The sequence below is a fragment of the Grammomys surdaster genome, unplaced genomic scaffold (genome assembly GCF_004785775.1).
Source record: "Grammomys surdaster isolate TR1022 unplaced genomic scaffold, NIH_TR_1.0 185, whole genome shotgun sequence".
Taxonomy (NCBI): Eukaryota; Metazoa; Chordata; class Mammalia; order Rodentia; family Muridae; genus Grammomys; species Grammomys surdaster.
The window spans coordinates 3991560-4010222 of NW_021604630.1; the positions used below are offsets into that span (position 1 = coordinate 3991560).

The window sequence follows — 18663 nt, forward strand, 5'->3', positions numbered from 1 at the left end:
AAGGAAACAGAGCCTGCAACGAGGATTGAGCAGGGACTCTAGTGAGGGAAAGCTAAGAAGCTGGTGGCTGTGGCCATTAAGCCAGGGAGAGAGGCTACTTCCCTGGAAAGGAGATGGGAGATCTGGCTTACAGGCCACAGTGGTAGAAAATGCACTGAGCAACCCAGTAGGACCAAGGTGGGGTCACTCTGTTGGCACAGAAGGGTCATGGGCAGGAGTTCTGCCCCAGTCCTGAAGCTGGCTACAAGAGTTCTACTAAGTGAAAAAAAAAAAAAAGTCACTGTTTCTGGGGAAACTGGGAAGGCAGCATCCCGGGTCCTCTGACCCCAGCCTTCTCTTCAGTCGGCACTGGAGTACCTCTATCACCCACAGGCGTTGGTTGTTGGTCATTGTTACTGTTGCTTTTCTGAGGTAGTGTACACAGGCACCTTGACTCTCCTCCCCAGTGGTCAAAGGTCAGATCCTACCTAGGACTGGTCCTTTTTCCTCTTTCTCATGCCAGTTTACAGTCCTCTACAACACGACAAGCAAGGCCCAATAGACTACACACCCCTAGGTGTTATGTGCGGTGTCAAGTCAAACAGCCAATAAAAGGCATCAGCTGGGCCCTGAAACCTATACTGGGATATCCTGGCTGGTGGTACAGTCTACCCACACCGTATTATAGATTCCTGGGCCTTCTCTTATTTCCCCATTATTCATTTACTACCTCCCCCCAACACATGCACACACACACACACACACACACACACACACACACACACACACAACAGGAGGATAGCTTTGGCAGTGTCTGCTTTAACCTTTGACCTCTCCTTGGCCTAATGACATGCACCTCCTGCTGGGCAAGGTCACTGCTCACTGGGTAAGGTCTATGGCCTCCTTGTCTCAGTCTTGTGCCCTCCTGCTGTGGCTTCAATCCAAGTCTGAGGGGTGGGAACAGGGCTGTGAGAGTCAACTTTAGATCTGCACATCGCTGTCAGGGGCCAAAGAGAAACCTTAGATCTTGAGTAAAGATCAACCCCTAACAGGGAGCACCAGACATCCCAGGCCAAACCCGAACTTCAACAAAAGTCCTAGGAACGAGGGTGTGTAGGCTGGATGAGAGACAGAGAAAGTTTTGTGGAAAGTGATGGTTGCCTTAGAAGTCTGAGCTGGGTGGTAGAGAGAGAAAGTCCTGGCCAGTAGAAAGAAAGAGTCGACACTGGAGAGCAGTCTTGGTTCAGGGTAGGTGATGGGGTATAGGAGTGGGTGGCTGTTCAAGCCGCCTTCTAGGCTTGCACTTGAAGGAGGGCAGCCTCCTGGCAGGGTATCAGGCGGCGCTAGGGCCTCGCAGAGTGACGAGGTGGTGATGGAGGCGGGCGGGGGCTGGCGGCGGGAGCGGCGCGGCGCCTAGCTGCCCCCATCCATGGCACGGAGCTGCGGCAGCGGCGGCGGCGGCAGCAGGAGCCCGGCACGATCCGCTAGGTCTCAGCGACGCGCAGAGCGAGCGGGCCACACGCAGGGGCCAGGCTTCGGTCGGCTCGGAGCGCTGCGCTGAGATTCGGGCCGCGCCGCCCGGGGGGCCACCCGCGCTGCGCTGTCAGCGGCGCCCGCGTCCCGCCCGGCCCCGGTGCTCGCAAGCCATGCCCCCGGGGCGCAGCAGCGGGGACCCCGAGGCTTGCCTCCGCCCATGGCCCCCCGCCCCGCCCTCGGGCGCCCGGAGCTCCCGCTGAGCACTCCTCTCGCACGCCCGGGTCCCTCTGGCCGGCGAGTCGTCCGGCCCCTGCGCTGTAGGTCCCCGCGGGGCGATGGGTTGATGGGCGCCGGGGGACGCAGGATGCCGGTGCCGCCCGCGCGTTTGCTGCTGCTGCCGCTGCTGCCTTGTCTTCTGCTCCTGGCTCCTGGAACTCGGGGTGCTCCTGGCTGCCCGGTCCCTATCCGCGGTTGCAAGTGCTCTGGGGAGCGGCCCAAGGGACTAAGTGGCGGCGCCCACAACCCGGCTCGAAGGAGGGTGGTGTGCGGCGGTGGGGATCTCCCCGAACCTCCAAATCCCAGCCTTCTGCCAAACGGCACCATCACCCTGTGAGTACCCTAGTCTGTGCCGGGTCAGGTCAACTAGTGGGACCTAAACGGGAGGGGTTGGGGAAAGGGGAGGGAGACGATCTTGCCACTTGAGAGCCTGGGGAAAATCTGAGTCAAGGCGTCAGCCGGGAAAGTTGAAATAGAAGGATCGGAGTTTCGAGAGCCCCGCTGTGCCCCCAGAGCGAGAGGCATCGCAGAAGCCCGCTCACCTGCACAGGTGAAGTGCGAGTGGATGCTGGAGGGTCCACTCCGTGTTCCTTGTCCTAGGTGGGCTAGTATCGCAGCCTTACGGGGCCCTGAGCTGGGTGGGAGTGGGAAGAGTAATCGGCCTCAGGGACCCATTAGGTGGCTGTGGTCTTCACTACCGTTCAGGCTTCGGAGCCTGCATGACCGGGGGCCTGCTGGTTTTCAGCTGGCTAGCCTGGTTCCTCTAACTGGGATAGCTCAATCTGCGGTGCCCCGCCCCGGGCCTGCGAAGCTCTGCTCCCAGCCCGGCTTCCTAGGGCAGGGGGAGCCTGAGCCCCGTTCAGCTTGCCCTTGGAATGCAGGCGCTTCTGGTCTGAATGAAACACCCGGTGTCTCAACTCCTCTTGGGCTCTCTCCTACTGCGCATATTTGGGAAGTGAACTTCGGTTGAGCCCCAGGTCCAGGCCTATTCCTTCCACACACACCCCCAAGGCCCCTCATGGAAACACTTTGGCTGTTTATCGATTAACTTAATTACTCAAAGATTTGGTAGAAAACCCTGGCTGAAAGGAGGCACGGGCCTCCCGGCCTCCTTCCATAATTCCCTTTTCAACTGGGGCCTGATTAAGCCCTTGCTTTAGGGACCGCGAGTGCCTGTGTTCTTTAGCCCGAGTCTCAAGTTCCCGCAACCGCACACGGAGAGCCTCCCGCACCCCAGCGGTTTCCTGTGGTGACCATGTGCTCCAAGCTCCACGCACAACGTGGAGTTAAGGGTCGTGCCCTAGCGGCGCCTCCTTGCTTTCCTGTTCGGGATCTAGCCTAAAAGCCGCTTCCCCTTCCCTGTCATCCTGACCCTGGAAGCCACCTTTTCTCCAACCACCCCTCGCCCAGAGCTGGGGCTGGTTTCATCTTTTTCGATTGTGCCCAGAACAATACAGTAAGTCCTGTGGTGGGTTCAGAGGCAGCTGGCTTCCTGACAGGACACGACTGGTCAGCCTGTGATGTTGGCCGGCTGGCCTGCATTTTCTCCAGCTGGGATGTGTGCCTCGCAGTGGAGACTGTATTTCTTCTCCTCTCTCCCTCCTCGGCTTGCAGCCTTAGTGGCTGCTAAGTCTGTTCACAGTAGGTCTGAATGTAGTGATGTTTAAGGGTCCTGGAAAACTTGAGCATTCCCCCAGTCTACTTAGTTCTGAAGGAGAAAAAAAAAATGCTTTGCTGTGAGAAATAGCTGGCCAATGTTTGTGACACACAGCTGCACTGTGATAGCTCGCTCGGCTGGGGGTGGAGGTGATTTGTGTATGGGCACATGTTTCAGAGGCTCAGCTAACTCACATGCGTGGGAGCTGTCTCTTGTGTGTCTGTTGGTAGGGATTAGGACATCCTAACATAGTCAAGGCAGGAGGGAGGGAGGGGGGAAAATAGAAAAGTGGTTTTGCAGGACATCTTAGAATGATTTGGCATCCGATGCTTTTCAGCCATGGCTAATTCCCATTGACGCCACTCGAAAGGTTGCGCGGGGGACCGGCTCTTGGTGAAAATGTATCATGGGAAAGTAGCAGCAGACTTGACTTGCCTTCCTGCTCCAACCTTCAGATCTTCACTAAAGAAAGGCTCCTCTCTCCTCTGGGCCATTCAGCTAGCTGGCTTACAGTACCTTCCAAAGAGACTGGTCCCCAGCCTGGCAGGACCCTGGAAAGGACAGGACAAGGAAGCCCACTCATCTACCAGTCTGGAGTGTAATGGAATCTGAATCTCCCTCCAGATGTTTTTCTCAATTTTCCACATTTATGATCCTGATGGGTTGCCTGCCCCCTACCCCAGCCCAGCAGTCTCTGAGGTCAAAAACAAAAACAAAAAAACAAAAACAAAAACAAAAAAAGAACAAACCAGGATCTCAGTGGAAGGTAGGAAGGAGGCTCAGCCCAAGCACACTGTTGTTATCTTGAGATGAGACAGGGAGGGCTGGAAAGGGGCTGCTGCTTCCAAGGAAGAGCATAGAAACCCTCTTACTTTTTAAAATCTATTTATTGTTATTTTATATGTTTTGGGGTTTGCCTACATGTATGTCAGTGTGAAGATGTCAGATGTTGGAGTTATACAGTTGTTAGCTGCCATGTGGGTGTGGGGAATTGAACCTGGGTCCTCTGGAAGAGCAGTCGGTGCTCTTAACCCACTGAGCTATCTCTCCAGAAGTGGAAGCCCCCTTATAAGTGGGGAGTTTTGCTAGGTGTGGGGTTGGTGCTTTTAATCCTGGGAAGACAGTGAGTTCGAAGCCATCCTGGGCTACATAAGGAAACCCTGTCTCAAACAAAACATTAGTCTTTTTCCCACACAGATTTGCCCTTCCTTTTTTTTTTTTTTTTAAGCTTGTCACCAGGTTGAGCAGCAGGACTTGAGCCAGCTGTTTTTGCCTTGTGGCTGTGTCCTCCCTCCTAGACATTTGCTACTTTCCCAGTGAGGACCTTCTTTCCCCCTCCAGAATGGGTCCCCAGCTCCCAGTCACAGAAACCCTCCAGATAGAAGCCAGGCAGACACTTAGGGGTAGGACTCAATGTGCCAGATAAGGTCCCTGTCTGCTAGGGGCCCTCCCTTTGAGCAGTCCTGTTTACCTCATTGAAAAATCCTTCCTCCAGCCTGTTATCTCGAGTCTGCCTTCTGTTTTTGTACACTGCAGGTCCCTTCTCCCCCACCCTTTGCTTTGCTTCCCCCATGGTGGACTTTTCGTTTGCAGTTTTCCAGGAAAGCAGAGCTCTTGGCTTCCTTCCTGATCCATTTCTCACCCCACCCCCAGCCTCACAGCCCAGTCTGCAGGGCAGCTGTGGGTACACATGCCCAGAGCGAGAGAGCCGTTATGGTCCTAGGGTAGGTGGCTTATGCTGGGGAGGATTTTTGTTCTCAGTGGGAACCTCCCCTAAACTGGGCAGTGGCTAAAGGCCGGCTTTCTGGTCCTTAGCTCTGAGAGTTAGGGGGTGGGGGGAGGAGGCTTGGGGATAAGGGATTCCAGGAAGGGCTGATAATAGATAAGGACAGAAGGAAATCTCCTGGACCCCAGAGGACGCAGGCCAGTGCCATAAATTCCTAGTTCATCTGCACTGAAAAGGGTCTTAGAGATCAACAAGCCCAGGCCCACAAGTTAAGGCTTTGTAGCTGAGGATGGAGAAGTCAGACGGATTGCTACGTGGAATCAGTGTGGAATTAGCTCATAGGATCTCAATGTTTCTACCAGATGAAGATCTTGCTGTTCGGGATCTAGTGGACACAAATGCTCCTTTTAAAATCCATTTCTTTCCTCTCTCTCTCTCTCTCTCTCTCTCTCTCTCTCTCTCTCTCTCTCTCTCTCTAGCAGGACCATAGTCCTTTTGACCCAGGAACATTTCAGGCTGAGGTGCAGACATGGGGTAAATCGCTTCTCATTCCTTCAGAATAGGCAACCTGTTCAGCCTAAACAGATGTTCCCATACAGAGCAGAAGGGGCTGTCTGCACAGATGTGCCCAGTACTAGCTGGGTGCTCATGTTGGGAGTTTGATGGTCCTGGGTAGGGAGAGTTAGGGTCCTTACTGGACCCTGTGCAATGCTCCTGCCTCTTGTGCAAAGATCTCCCTTGGGACTCTCAGCTCTGGCCTGGGATGCAGTGCAACCACCGGGAGCTAGTTAGAAGAGTGTGGGGCAAAGTGTGCCAACCAGCAAGCACACAGCCCGAGGGCAGTGGAAAGATGCTGGCTATAAGGGGCGGGCCCAGCCTGCCTCCCCACCCCCTTCTCTTCTACCCTCTTTCCCCCATATGGTTCTCATAAGGTCTGGGCTCCGAGACAGCGGCCAGAGGAAGTGGCTGTGTACAGAGAGCTTTTGTGAGCAGGGGAGGGGGAGGGGGAGAGTAGACAGAAAGAAGGAAAGAAAGGAGGGAAGAGGCCAGAGATGAGGAGATGAGGGAAGGCTGAGTCTCTTAACACTCTCCCAAGCCCTTCAGGGTGAAGGTCTCACCTCATGAACTCCTGGACCCTTTGCCTATCCTAAGTGAAGGTCGAGGAGAATCCCAGGGCCTCCCTGACTCCTCCCACCCACTTTCTTGAGAGCCTGTAGGTGGAGAGACTTTGACTGTCCATGCTCGGTGGTCCTGAGAACCCTTATCCTTCAGACTCCTGGTGGGAGATATTAGGGTGCAGTGCGTGGTCCTGTTTCAGGAGAGCCCTGTGAGAAGAGCAGAATCAGGAATTGGATTGCTGGTCCATTATTTACTGTGCTGAAGAGACTAGGACCCATTAGACTGGGTCCCAAAGATATACATACACTTCAACCCTAATTGGTACCAGGACCTGGCTCGGGAAGTCACTAGGATGGGGTCCTTTGCGTGGATTAAGCAAGATTATGTGTGTGGACCCTCTGAGCCCTAAAGCCCTTGCTACAGGCTCCTGTGGTGAAGGGCATAACAACCTAGTCCTTGATAGTGAGCCTGAGAATCTCTCCCCAGTGTACAGGCAAACCAGTGTAGTATGACTCTAATGTAGGTTGACTTACATTTTGGGGTCATCATATTTATTTATTTATTTTTTATTTTTTTGTTTTTCGAGACAGGGTTTCTCTGTGTAGTCCTGGCTGTCCTGGAACTCACTCTGTAGACCAGGCTGGCCTCGAACTCAGAAATCTGCCTGCCTCTGCCTCCCAAGTGCTGGGATTAAAGGCGTGCACCACCACTGCCCGGCCTTGGGGTCATATTTATAAACTGAGAGGCTGTTTCTGTGTTTATCCCACACGTGGGTTATAGGGATAAGACCCTCTTCTGCTTCTAAGTTGATCCAGGTCTTTCCACTCAGTTTATAACCTCTGTCTGCTTCCTCACTGAAGCCCAGAAAGGGTAGGACAACTCCCCTTTGTCACACAGCCTGGCCAGAAGCAGTAACTCTCCCATCACCCCTAAGGGGGAGGCTGTACAGAGAGGAGAGGGGAGAAACACGAAGGGAAATTGCCCCGGGCCGAGGAACTAGAAGGAAAATCCAGTGACCATCAGGAAGGGCCCGCCAAGAGGGGCTGTTTATTTTCTTTCTCCCAGCCTGGCTGCTGTGTTCTATTTAGGGCTCAGACACTGACAGGACGGAGTTGCCTCCTCCCCTTCCTCCCTCCTCTGAGGGGCCCCCATCCTTCCCAAACTCCAGAACATTCCTTTGCTTTCAAGACTGGACCACAGAGAGGGAGGGCAATGGGGTGGGGGGTGGGGGAGAGTAGAAAAACTGGAGGGAGCTGATACTGAGGCCCCACTCCTCTAGCCTTCGCCTTCCCTCAGGGAAGACATGATAGGGACACAACGGGGTATGCAAGATGGATGGGGCCAGGTGAGGGCAGGCTATGAGGTGACCTGAGGAGAGAGTTGTAGCCTGAGCAGAGGAGCCAGATATCTCCCAGCTGGAAAGGAAAGGAGAGGGGATGGGCGCCCCTCTCTCACCCCAGCCCCTACTGCTACCAGGGCTCCTGTCTTGCTGGTATTGTGTGGAGAGAACCAAACCTGTGCTTTAGGCTGGAGGAGACATTAGCCCCAGAGTGGGAAAGGCTGACAAAGCCTGGGGTCTCCTGTGCAGAACTCCACCCCTCCCTAGCGTACAAGCTTTCCTCTATCAAACTAGTGCTTCTCTGACTGACTCCCTGTCACCTCTGCAGGTCACCTCAGAGGAATCAGGGCAGAGAGACTGGGAACTGTGTTGCTTCCCAAGCCCCTGGGAGGAGGCTTTCTGATCCCTCAGGGTAACCAACTCCGGGTACTGTGATCCAGAAGCAGAGGGTGGAGCAGTACATTTTGAATGAATGAATGAAAGGGGCTCCAGAAATTAGCTCTCCCTTTCTGCACTTGAGTTAGGTCTCAGAGAAAGAAAGGCTTAATGAACAGAAAGGAAAAAAAATTTAAAAAGATGTTTTGTTTTGCTTTTAAGACAAGGTCTCACTGTGTAGCACTGGCTGCTGGTATAGCCCCTGCTAACCTAAACTGGCTGTGTAGACCAGGCTGGTCCTGACTTGACACAGCTGGTTCTACATCGAACTGCATGGCCCCTGGGCATTCCCATCCTGGGAGCTCTGCTTGCCCCCATTCACTCAGCTGGTGTCTACTCATTTAACATCCTGAAAGCAGGTGAGAGATGCACTGCTTGTCCCAAGGACCTTAGAGCCTGGGAGACTAAGGGCCTTGAGCTGTACAATGACGGGCAGCTCCAGATTGACACTAGGGAGGGAAGATTAAAGGACTAACTTACATATACGTGTGAAGGATTGATCAGCCGGTGTGGGTTTGCTCCTCTGAGACGGGAGGACCAAGAACAGCCTAGAATGCCCAGTGAGTCTCAGAAACCATGAAAGGGTAATAGCAAATTAATCCTTTGGGATTCACTTACTCATTTATATATTTATTGACTTACTTATTTATCGGGTATCAAACCCAAGTACCTTTTACACCCCAGCTCCGTTCACATTTTGAAGGAGAACTTTTCTTCCTCTGTGAGCTTGGAGACCACTGATAGGATTTTATGTCATGGCAGTAGTCAGTAGTCCCTTCCTCCTTCCCCCCCCCTTCTCCCCTGTAGACTGTTTCTCCCTCTACCGTGTGTCTTTAAGAGCTGAGTGTTTGATGGGTTTGGGGAATGAACAGATGAAAGTCTAGGTGTTTATTTTCCTTTCACTCTAGAAAGGGGGCTGGGAACACAAAATCCCCACCAAGTCTCCTTCTGCCCTTTCCACAGACGCCCGTGGTACTTTGTTATAGGTTTCTGCTTATAGATTTGGTCCTAATACCTTGGTCTTGACCCATGTCTGTCTCTGGCTTGCTCTGTGTCCAGGTTGAGCTTAAGGGTAGTGTCTGGATAGGGCTGGCTCTCTAGTGCTGGAGAAAGTAGATCCACCTGACTCTTCTATTGCCTGAAGTCATCCAGGACTGCCTAGACAGGCTTCCAGCCAAACAAACCAGTGGTAAAGATGATCCAAATTGGGCAGGGCACCTTGCGTGTCCTAGACACCAAGGGTAAACTCAAAGGAAAGGAAGCCACCTCGGGGCAGGCATTAGCCTGTATCCTTAACTAAATGTCATACGTATCGCTCATTGATAAAGTATGACATTTGGTAGTCATGCAAATGAAGCATTGGTCAATGCTTTCTATTTGTAGCATCTACTTATTTATGCTGGGGATCAGACATGGGACCTTGAAAATACCAGGCAAGCGCTTTATCACCAAGTTCCACACCCAGCATAGCATTTATATCCTAGAGGTGATGATTGTATTTTAGGTTTCAGGCCCTGGAGATACTCGGAGGCCCCAAGCTCTGTATTACAGAACAATCTGGGAGCTCAGGTTTCCCCTGGATGGTTCAGGATAGCTTATCAGCAAACAGACAACATCCCTCCCCCTCACTACTCAGCCCCCTATTACCACACACCAGCAGTGGGCATTGGTACCGGGGCCTTCCCAGATTCTACAAAGCCAGTGAGGGTCTAAACCTCTGGTGCTCTGGGCTCTTGAGAGTGTGGGTTCTGACCATCCAGTGTCTCTGTTGGATCAGAGAAGAGAGGTTTAAACACACACACACACACACACACACACACACACACACACACACTGACTCTCTTGAGCATGTGAGACCCTTTCGGTGCTGGCACATGTGGGTTCCGTAGAGCAGGTCCCATATGAGCCCTATGGGGTCACTTCTGATGTGGGAGTGGTATCTGGTGAGTTCCTGTGGCTACCCAGAGGCCACAAGGGCTCTCAGAGATGCCAGCCACTCGCTCCATTGGTGGTTATGATCTTCACTCTCCTCCCTAAAATAGGGCCCCAACCCTGAGAGGATTCTGGAATTGGCTTTGGTGTACCCAGTATTTGGCCTGATTTCAAACTCTAGAGTAGAGAAGTGGGGACCCCTGGGACTAACCTTCCTTCCCTTTAGAAAGTTTGAACTGAGGGAAGGGGGGAGTAGGAGGGTGGGAGCAGAAGCCAGAGATGTCTTTCCAGGTCTCTGTGGGGCCTGTAGGGTTAGTGCGGTTGGAAGGGACTCGCCAAGCTGGCTCCCTGTGAGGCAGTAGCATGAGAGAGAAGTCTGGCCTGCGGATGGATCTGACTGGGGAGTTTAAGGAAAGCCCTAACTGGTACTGTACATGGAATAGCTGGATGGGGCTGTGGGGGCATAGCTCCCTCCTTCATCCAGGCTGCTGCCCAAGCTTTTCCAAGATAGTCAACAATGGTGGGAATGTTTTTCTTCCCATTGGATGGAGCTGTGTGTGTACGTGAGTATCTGCATTCATTCCCCCCCCCCCCAGATCTATTATTTTTTTTTTTTTTTTTTTTTTTTTTTTTTGCCTGCCTGTAACACCTCCAGACTTGAGAGTATGATCTACTCAAGACCCTGGTTTTCCTCCCTTGTATCAGTAAAAATAAATTCCTAGATCCGCACACTTGAAAACAAAAAACAACAGCAACCCACAAACACTCTCTGGATGATGCAAGTTTAAAGTAAAAATTCCTTGGCTCTCTTGGGGAAATTAAAGCAAAAGATCCAGTTCCGGGTATTGAGGGAGTCAGGCCATATAGCCAGCCATCTGCTGGAGTCTGTCAAAAGTGGTACTTCTGCCTGGAGGGGTGGAACCCATTGGAAAAAGATAAAGAGCTGTTGGCCTCATGGCTGCCCCCCCCCCCGTGTGTGTGTGTGTGTGTGTGTGTATGTATGTGTGTGTATGTGTGTGTGTATGTATGTGTGTGTGTGTATATGTGTGTGTATATGTGTGTATGTGTGTGTGTATGTGTGTGTATGTGTGTGTATGTGTGCATGTGTGTGTATGTGTGTGTGTGTATATGTGTGTATGTGTGTGTATGTGTGTGTATGTGTGTGTGTATGTGTATATATGTGTGTGTATATGTGTGTGTATGTGTGTGTGTATGTGTGTGTGTATGTGTGTATGTGTGTGTATGTGTGTGTATGTGTGTGTGTGTGTAGATCAGAATCATGGTCTCTATATGTAGAAAACACGTGACCTTCGAGACTTTAGGGGCTTGTATTTGTGCTGGTCAAGTGAGAATCGAGAGTCGTGGGTTGCAGCTGTCCCCCGCTGCAGCTCTGCCTTTCCCCAGCACAGAGTCATATAGAGAAGGAGCCCAGCTACTTACAGGAGGTCTCTGCAGAATAGAGTGGGATGTGGTCTGAAGCTAGACAGGCCAAGAGATGTGTTGTTTGGGTCCTGACTTTCATGCTGGACTGCCTTACAGGCTGGTCCCCATCTTTTGTGATACTCTTGTGATACTTTTGTGATACTCCCTACAGTGTTAGGTGTGCACACTGAGAGTGTGGCTGGTCTGAACCAGGATGGGCTGGTAGGAATACAATATGCTCCAGATTCCAAAGATTTGATACACACAGAGAAATAAAACATCGAATCAATAATGTTGTGAACAGATTACACGTCGAAGTGAAAAGACGTTGAGTATGTTGGGTTTGATCCGATTTTATTAAAATTAATTCTAAGCTTTAAAAAAGAGACTGGTAGAAAATTTAAAGTTACACATTGTGGTTCACGTTGCATGTCTGTGAGGCAGCTCTAAGTTAAAAGTTTGGGATATATGAAAGAGGTTAGGACCGATGGCTAAAGGGCCTAGAAATGTGGGACACCCCCCCCCCCCATCACCACTTATGAGCCCATCTGATCAGAGGTCTTTACCTGAGATCTCAGGTTCTCATTTTGGAAATTTGGGAGTAGGAAATTTCTTTTTTTAGAACTCTGATTTCAATTCAGTGATCTTTCAAACGTTTTTATATATAAAATATTTAATTAATTATGTATTAGAAAGCATTTTCTGCCTGATGTCTTGTGCCTGTAATCCTAGCATCTGATAGGGAGAGTCACAGAGATCACGAGTTCCAGGACAGCTTAGGTTACAGAACAAGATCCTGTCTCCAAAGAGGAAAAAAGGCAGAGGCTGGCGGGATGGCTCTGTGAGTAAGAGCATGAACCATTCTTCCAGAGGACCAGAGTTCAGTTCCCGGCACTCACATCAGGTGGCTCACAGTGACCTGTGACTCCAACTCCAGGATATCCAGCTCCTCTGGCCTGCACAGTTACCTGCACACCTGTGCACTCATCCACACACCAGATACTCATGCACATAATTTAAAAATGATAACATTTTAAAAAGACAAGGAAAACAGGGCTGGCAAGATGGCCCAAAGGATAAGAGGACCTACCCTTGAAGCCTGAATTCTTGTCTCAGAAACAACATGGCAGAAGGGAAAAGCTAGCTTCTGCAGGTTGACCTCTGACACTAGTACTTTGACGTGTTCCTTACATGTGCATGTGCACACGTGTGTACATAGACACACATACTGTATATGTATGTGTATATGTATATTAAGAAAGCAAGAATAAAAGGGAAGGAGAGAGAGAGAGGAAAATGGAGGGAAAACAGGAAAAGAGGGAGGGAGAACATTTTGTCAGTATGTTTATTTATGTGCCTATGGGCATGCATGTGGCGGTCAGAAGCCAATGTGCAAGGGTCACCATCTTCTACCACTATGTTTATCCTGGGGATCAAACTCAGGTCATCGGGGTTGCAGAAAATCCTCTAGCCACTCAACTGTCTTGCTGGCCCCTAGTATAAGATTAAGAAAAAAAATGTTTTTAAGAATTTACTTATTTACTTAGTTATTATGAGATAGTCTTACTAGGTAGCTCTGGATGGCTTGGAATTTGTAGAGATTCACCTCCCTCTGTCTTCCAAGTTCTGGGATTAAGGTTGTACACCACCACATCTGGCCCAAAGATTTACCTTTTTTAAAAAAATGTGCCTTTGTCTCTAAAGATTAAAAAATATATTTTATGGTTGTGTGTTTGTGTGCATGTGTATATATGTACTGTGTGCATGCCTGCTGCCCACAGAGGCCAGAAGAAGGCATTGAATCCCCTTGGAACTGGAATTTATTTTGAGAGAGTGCCACACTATGAATCCCCTCAATGGCCTGAAACTCACTATATAGACTAGAATGGCCTCGAATTCAGTGAGACCTGCCTTCCTCTGCCTCTGTCTCTGGTGTCCTGTGATTAAAGGCAAGCATGCATCACTACCTCTGGCTAGTTAGGATGTTTAATGTCTGTTTTTCTAACTGGAGTCCTCAATCCTAGACATTCCCCAGAACTTAGACCGGTTTTCCAGTCCGAGACAACATCCATCTTCCAAGCCTGAGGAGTAACATTCTCTGGGACTTCTGTGTTTGTGAACCGGAGCTCTGTCCTGGCCTCCTTAACCATAAAACAAGAAAAGGGGAGTTTGTTTGTTTGTTTGTTTGTTTGTTTTTTTAAAAAAAAAAGCTCTTAGTTTTTCCTATGTCTGAGCTACCTTTTAGTTTTCATTTTGTTTTTGCTGTGTGTGTTGGGACTGAACTCAGGGCTTTGTGCATATTAACTGCGTACTCCCTATTCTTACTCTGAGCTGTAGCTCAGTTCTGATGTGATATGCTTCCCCTCCCCCACCCCCGACATGGTTTACTCTGTAGTAGAGGCTGTCCTTCAGTTCTTGACTCCTTCTTCCTCCTGTCTCAGCTTCCTTCGTGCTAGTTACAAGTATGGGGCATACAGCTGACACTTTTAATGTGTTCCTTGAAGTATCAAGGTGGCCAGGTGGTGGTGGCACATGCCTTTAATCCCAGCACTAGGGAGGCAGAGGCAGGCAGATTTCTGAGTTCGAGGCCAGCCTGGTCTACAGAGTGAGTTCCAGGACAGCCAGGGCTATACAGAGAAACCCTGTCTCGAAAACCAAAAAAAATAAATAAATAAAAAGAAAGAAAGAAAGAAAGAAAGAAATAACAAAGGGGAGAGTGGGTGAGTGTGTGTGTGTCTGTGTGTGTGTGTGTGTGTGTGTGTGTGTGTGTGTGTGATATTGGAAACCTAGTAATTTTCCCTAAGGCATTCTTCTGGAAAACATTACCTTGTCACCCTTAGAGAAAGATTATTAGACTGTACTGGAAGTTGGAAGTGCTCTACCTGGAGGGAGAAGAAAGAGATGAGGTATCTGCCTCTTTCCATTGATTCAGAGACACCTCCCTCTCTTACCTCCATCTTAGCCAGCATGGGGCCTGAGATATGTCCCAGTGGTGGAACACTTACCTAGAATTCCAAAGGTCCTGGAGAGTTGGAGCCCAGGGGTCTTTCTTTGATGGGCTATTCGCTCTTAGAGGCTTGAGGTCAGATCTCTTTGACAGCTCTTGTACATTTCCTTCCTGGTCCCTTTACTCTGTATACCAAAGAGCACAGAGGCTGTCTACTCCAGAGATATCGTAAGATTTGTACCTTGGTTGTCCAGTGAGTTTTCCACTGGTAAGAACAGAGCAAAGAAGGAGAAACCCTTTGCTTCAGCCCAGGGCTGCCAGGAGTTTAGGTTGAGAATTCTCATTAAAGCTTTCTAATAAGCAATTAATTGGGGGGGGGTGAGCCTTCTAGCTGGTCTGGAACTCCCTCCTCCTAACAAGAAGTTTGGGAGAGAAAGGCTGAGTGGGTGGGCAAAGATGAGACTGGGGGCCTCTTTTCCCTAGAATATAAACAGTAAATAAACAAAGGTTGGAGTAGAGATTGCAAAGGGAGAGGTCTGGTTTTCTACCAGATCCAGGGCTTCATTGGTCTTTCTACAGGTTGAGAAGGCGAGGAGACAGGAACAGTACAGCCCTTCTGCACTGGAGAGCTTGATCTCCCTGAGTGGTCACCTTCCAGTGGAGTGCTTGACTCCAAGGAGAGTATTGGAAAGCTCTCTTCCACCAGGGTTTCCTCCTCGCACCCCTTTCTCCCCGTCTGTGTTTTGTTTTGCTTGTTGCTTTTTGTCTTCGAGACTGGATCCCAGGTAGCTCAGGCTGGCTTCAAACTTATGTAGCCGAGGATGACCTTAAGCTTCCGATCCTTTGCTTCTACCTCCCAAGCGCTGGAATTAAAGGAGTGTGCCTCTGTGCAGGGCTTTGAGGTTCCTTTTCCATCCCTGACCCCGACGAGACCAGTCTGCCCATCACTAATCTCTGGATTTTGGGTTGAGGGAGGGCATCTGCAAGGACGACTGGCAGAGGCTCTGTGGGGTTGACACCAAGCCTCCAAATTATAAACAAGCCTTCTCAACATCTACTGAGCCCTGTCTCAAGTTAGGTCCAGTCTATGGGTCCTTCACTGCCTCATTGGGAGAAATATATGACTTGAGGCTCTCACTACAGCTGGACTGTTTCATCAGCTTCTCCCTATAACTTCCTAGAGCGGCAGGTAAGGGTCCCTGATGCACAACTCTAGGTGGTGGCATTTACATAGTACAGCACGGCCATCTTGGGAACCTGGGTCCCGCTCCGTCTGCGCTTTTCACTGCCTAGCTTCTAACAGCACGTATGTATGTTTCTTCTTGTCCCTTCAGGCTCTTGAGCAACAACAAGATTACTGGGCTCCGCAATGGATCCTTCTTGGGACTGTCCCTGCTGGAGAAGTTGTAAGTGCTGGAAGTGTTTGGACCAGGTGGGGTGGGGGTGGGGTGGCATGATAACAAAGGGGATGAGGGGAGGATGAGAGAGAGAGGAGGGGGGGGGGCTGGAAACTGCAGAGCCAGAGCTAGTATAGGGCTTGATAAGAGGACAGAGCCTGCTGGTCTGGGAGAGGGAGCAACTGGCTTTTCGATAGGGACTTCCCAGTGATGTAGGCAAAGGAAGGTCTCTTCCCTGTTCTAGGCAGAGGAGGGGCAAAGGGAAGCTCATTAATGCTCTTTAATGAGCAATTAGCTCAGAGGGCTGAGTGAGCCCTCTAGCCAGCCTCGTCCTCCCAGCTGGTGGCCCAGCATGAAATGGCTGAGGGTGACTTGATGTGACTGAGCCGCTCTTTCCTCCATCCAGAAAAACAAACCAACAATCAAGGCCTGGAGGGAGCAAAGTCCTGGACTGAGTGTGGGAGCTCAGTCATTTCTGTGTCTCGCTCCCCTCCCCGCCACACACACCAGTTAAAAGGTGCATTTGGAGAAGTATCCTTACTCTCTCCTGGAGACCCTCAGCCCATACTGATGAACAACCCCTAGGGCTGGTTAGGGGCAGTTTGTGGGACAAGGTTACTGAACAGGAGCTGGGGACCACAGGAGTTAGGGAAGTGAGACCACAGAAGGCTGAGGGCTCAGCTGTGTCTGAGGGCTTGGGGAAGGAGAGATGAGACCTGGATAGGATGGACACCTGACTCACTTGACTAAGTCGCCCACGGCCATGTCAGTCAACCCACGGCCATGCTTCCAGAACCCAGCCTGTGATATCACTTTGGGCTCTTGTCCTCCTACGCCCATGTTCCCAACCTTCCTAATGCCACAACCCTTTAATATAGTTTCTTATGTTGTGGTGACCCAACCAACCATACAATTATTTTCATTGCTACTTCATAACTGTAATCCTGCTACTGTTATGAATCATAATGTAAACATGATTTCCGATAGTCTTAGGTGATCCTGAGAAGGAATCATTAGATCCACAGGCTGAGAATCACCGCCTTATATGAAAGAATCCTGGTCTCTTTTCTCTTCTGGTGACTGATTCTTGCTTTCTTTTCTACCCATACCCACCTCTGTAACCTCTGGTGTCCCTCTCCGAGGCATTCCTAATTCATGCACTAGGACCCTTGTCCTCCTCTTACGTCATTTGGTTCCAAAGCCTTGGGGTCAGTGTGATGGGAAAGACAAACTGAGAAGGGTGACATCAGTGTGATGGAGATCACACTCTTCTCTGTACATGTGACCATAGAGGAGTCTGAGGGCCTCTTTCAGACAAGTTCAAGGGAACTGTCATCAAGACTAGAGAGTTCAAGAGCAACAGAGATGCAGAGTCCGCTTAACCGTGTTCGACTTTCTAATAAAAGCCCTTCCCTCCCACCCGCTTCACAGGGGAAGGGAAAAGTCTACCAAATCCACCAAGGTAAAGAGGGGGACCCGGTGTTCTCAGTGGGAGACAAGAGTGGGTTCATAAAACTGTGATCTGGGGCCGACTGGGAATAGAAGAGGGCCCTGGGAGGGAGGTGAGGGTGCCATACTGTAGGGCTGTATGTCTGTGTTCCGGGGCCCTCTGGCTCTGCAGCTCATATTTGATCGTGACAAAAGGCTAGCTCAGGTCTGAGGCTCAAAGAATTCCTCCCTCCAGGTGGTGCCATTTACATAGAATGCAGCACAGCGCGTCAGACAGGGAGCCTGGGTCCCCACTCTATCTGCAGTCTGCACCTTCCAGCTTTTAATAGCATATTCTGTTTGGATTTTTTTTTTTCTTGAGATAGTCTTGTTATTATAGCCCAGGCTAGCCCTGGGCTCTGAAGCCTCCTGTTTCAGCCCACTAAATGCTGGGATTACAGGTGAGGGAACAAGTTCATTCTTCCATATATGAATGAGCATTTGGGAATGGATCTATGTCTTGATTTTTTTTTTCTAAGACAGGGTTTCTCCATGCAGCTCTGGCTGTCCTGGAACTCACACTATAGACCAGGCTAACCTCAAGCTCAGAGACTCTCCTGCCTCTGCCTCCTGAGTGCTGGGATTCGAGGTGTGTGTCCCACTACCACCTGTTTTTTTTTTTTTTTTTGTTTTTTTTTTTTTTCCTTGATTTTAAGATAGCAGGAAACAAAACATCTCTTTAGTGGTCTTTTGGGAGAAAAGCAAACCTACATGTTTTTCTTCTTGGTACCCGTAGTTGAATCTCAAGTGGTCCTTCTGGCATCTCCCATCTATCTTGCTTCCTTTGTCTCCTTCTCCTTAAGAGACACAAGAGCTACCTAGCTACCTACTCCCCTTCCTACCTGTACAAAGTACCAAATTGAGCTCTTCTCCACAGCACCACGGACAGGGAACCTGCAGCAAGGGTCCTTTGGAGGAAGTACCTGGAAGGGGGTCTCTTTTTTTGTTTGTTTGTTTTTGTTTTGTTTTTTCGAGACAGGGTTTCTCTGTATAGCCTGGCTGTCCTGGAACTCACTCTGTAGACCAGGCTGGCCTGGAACTCAGAAATCCGCCTGCCTCTGCCTCCCAAGTGCTGGGATTAAAGGCGTGTGCCACCACCTCCCGTCAGGAAGGAGGTCTTGATTGCCAAGTTGTTGGGTATTGAAGGACTGTGCCACAAGAAAAAGACACGGCAAGAATTCCCAGCTCTGAGGCTGCAAATCTTAGGTTTAGTCCCCAGTGTTATGTTTTATAAAAAGATAAGGCGAAAAGGAGTATGTTTGCTATGTAGTCAGGTGTGGGGGAAGAGGGTGCTTCCGAAGGCCTATACTGAGGATATCCCTTCCCCCTGAGGGACCAGTCACACGATGGTATGGTATAGAATAGAGTTTATTCAGGGCATGGGGAAGGGAGTTGAGAGGGTAGTAGAGGCAGAGAAAGGGAGAGAGAGAGAGAGAGAGAGAGAGAGAGAGAGAGAGAGAGAGAGAGAGA

At 50.2% G+C, this 18663-nt stretch overlaps 1 protein-coding gene across 4 annotated transcripts in view; it reads left to right on the top strand.

Annotated features, from left to right (window-relative positions):
* Positions 1-1699: 1699 nt before the first annotated feature.
* Adgra2 (adhesion G protein-coupled receptor A2) overlaps positions 1700-18663 on the top strand; it is a 39448-nt gene continuing 22484 nt past the window's right edge. For 2 of the 4 annotated variants that reach the window (XM_028768213.1, XM_028768212.1), the window contains exons 1-2: positions 1752-2064; positions 15643-15714. In XM_028768213.1, coding sequence (XP_028624046.1) covers positions 1799-2064; positions 15643-15714 — 338 coding nt within the window. In that variant the 5' untranslated portion in view covers positions 1752-1798. Of the gene's footprint in view, positions 2065-15642; positions 15715-18663 lie in introns of all 4 variants that reach the window. The other 2 variants (XM_028768211.1, XM_028768214.1) reach the window with 2 other exon arrangements.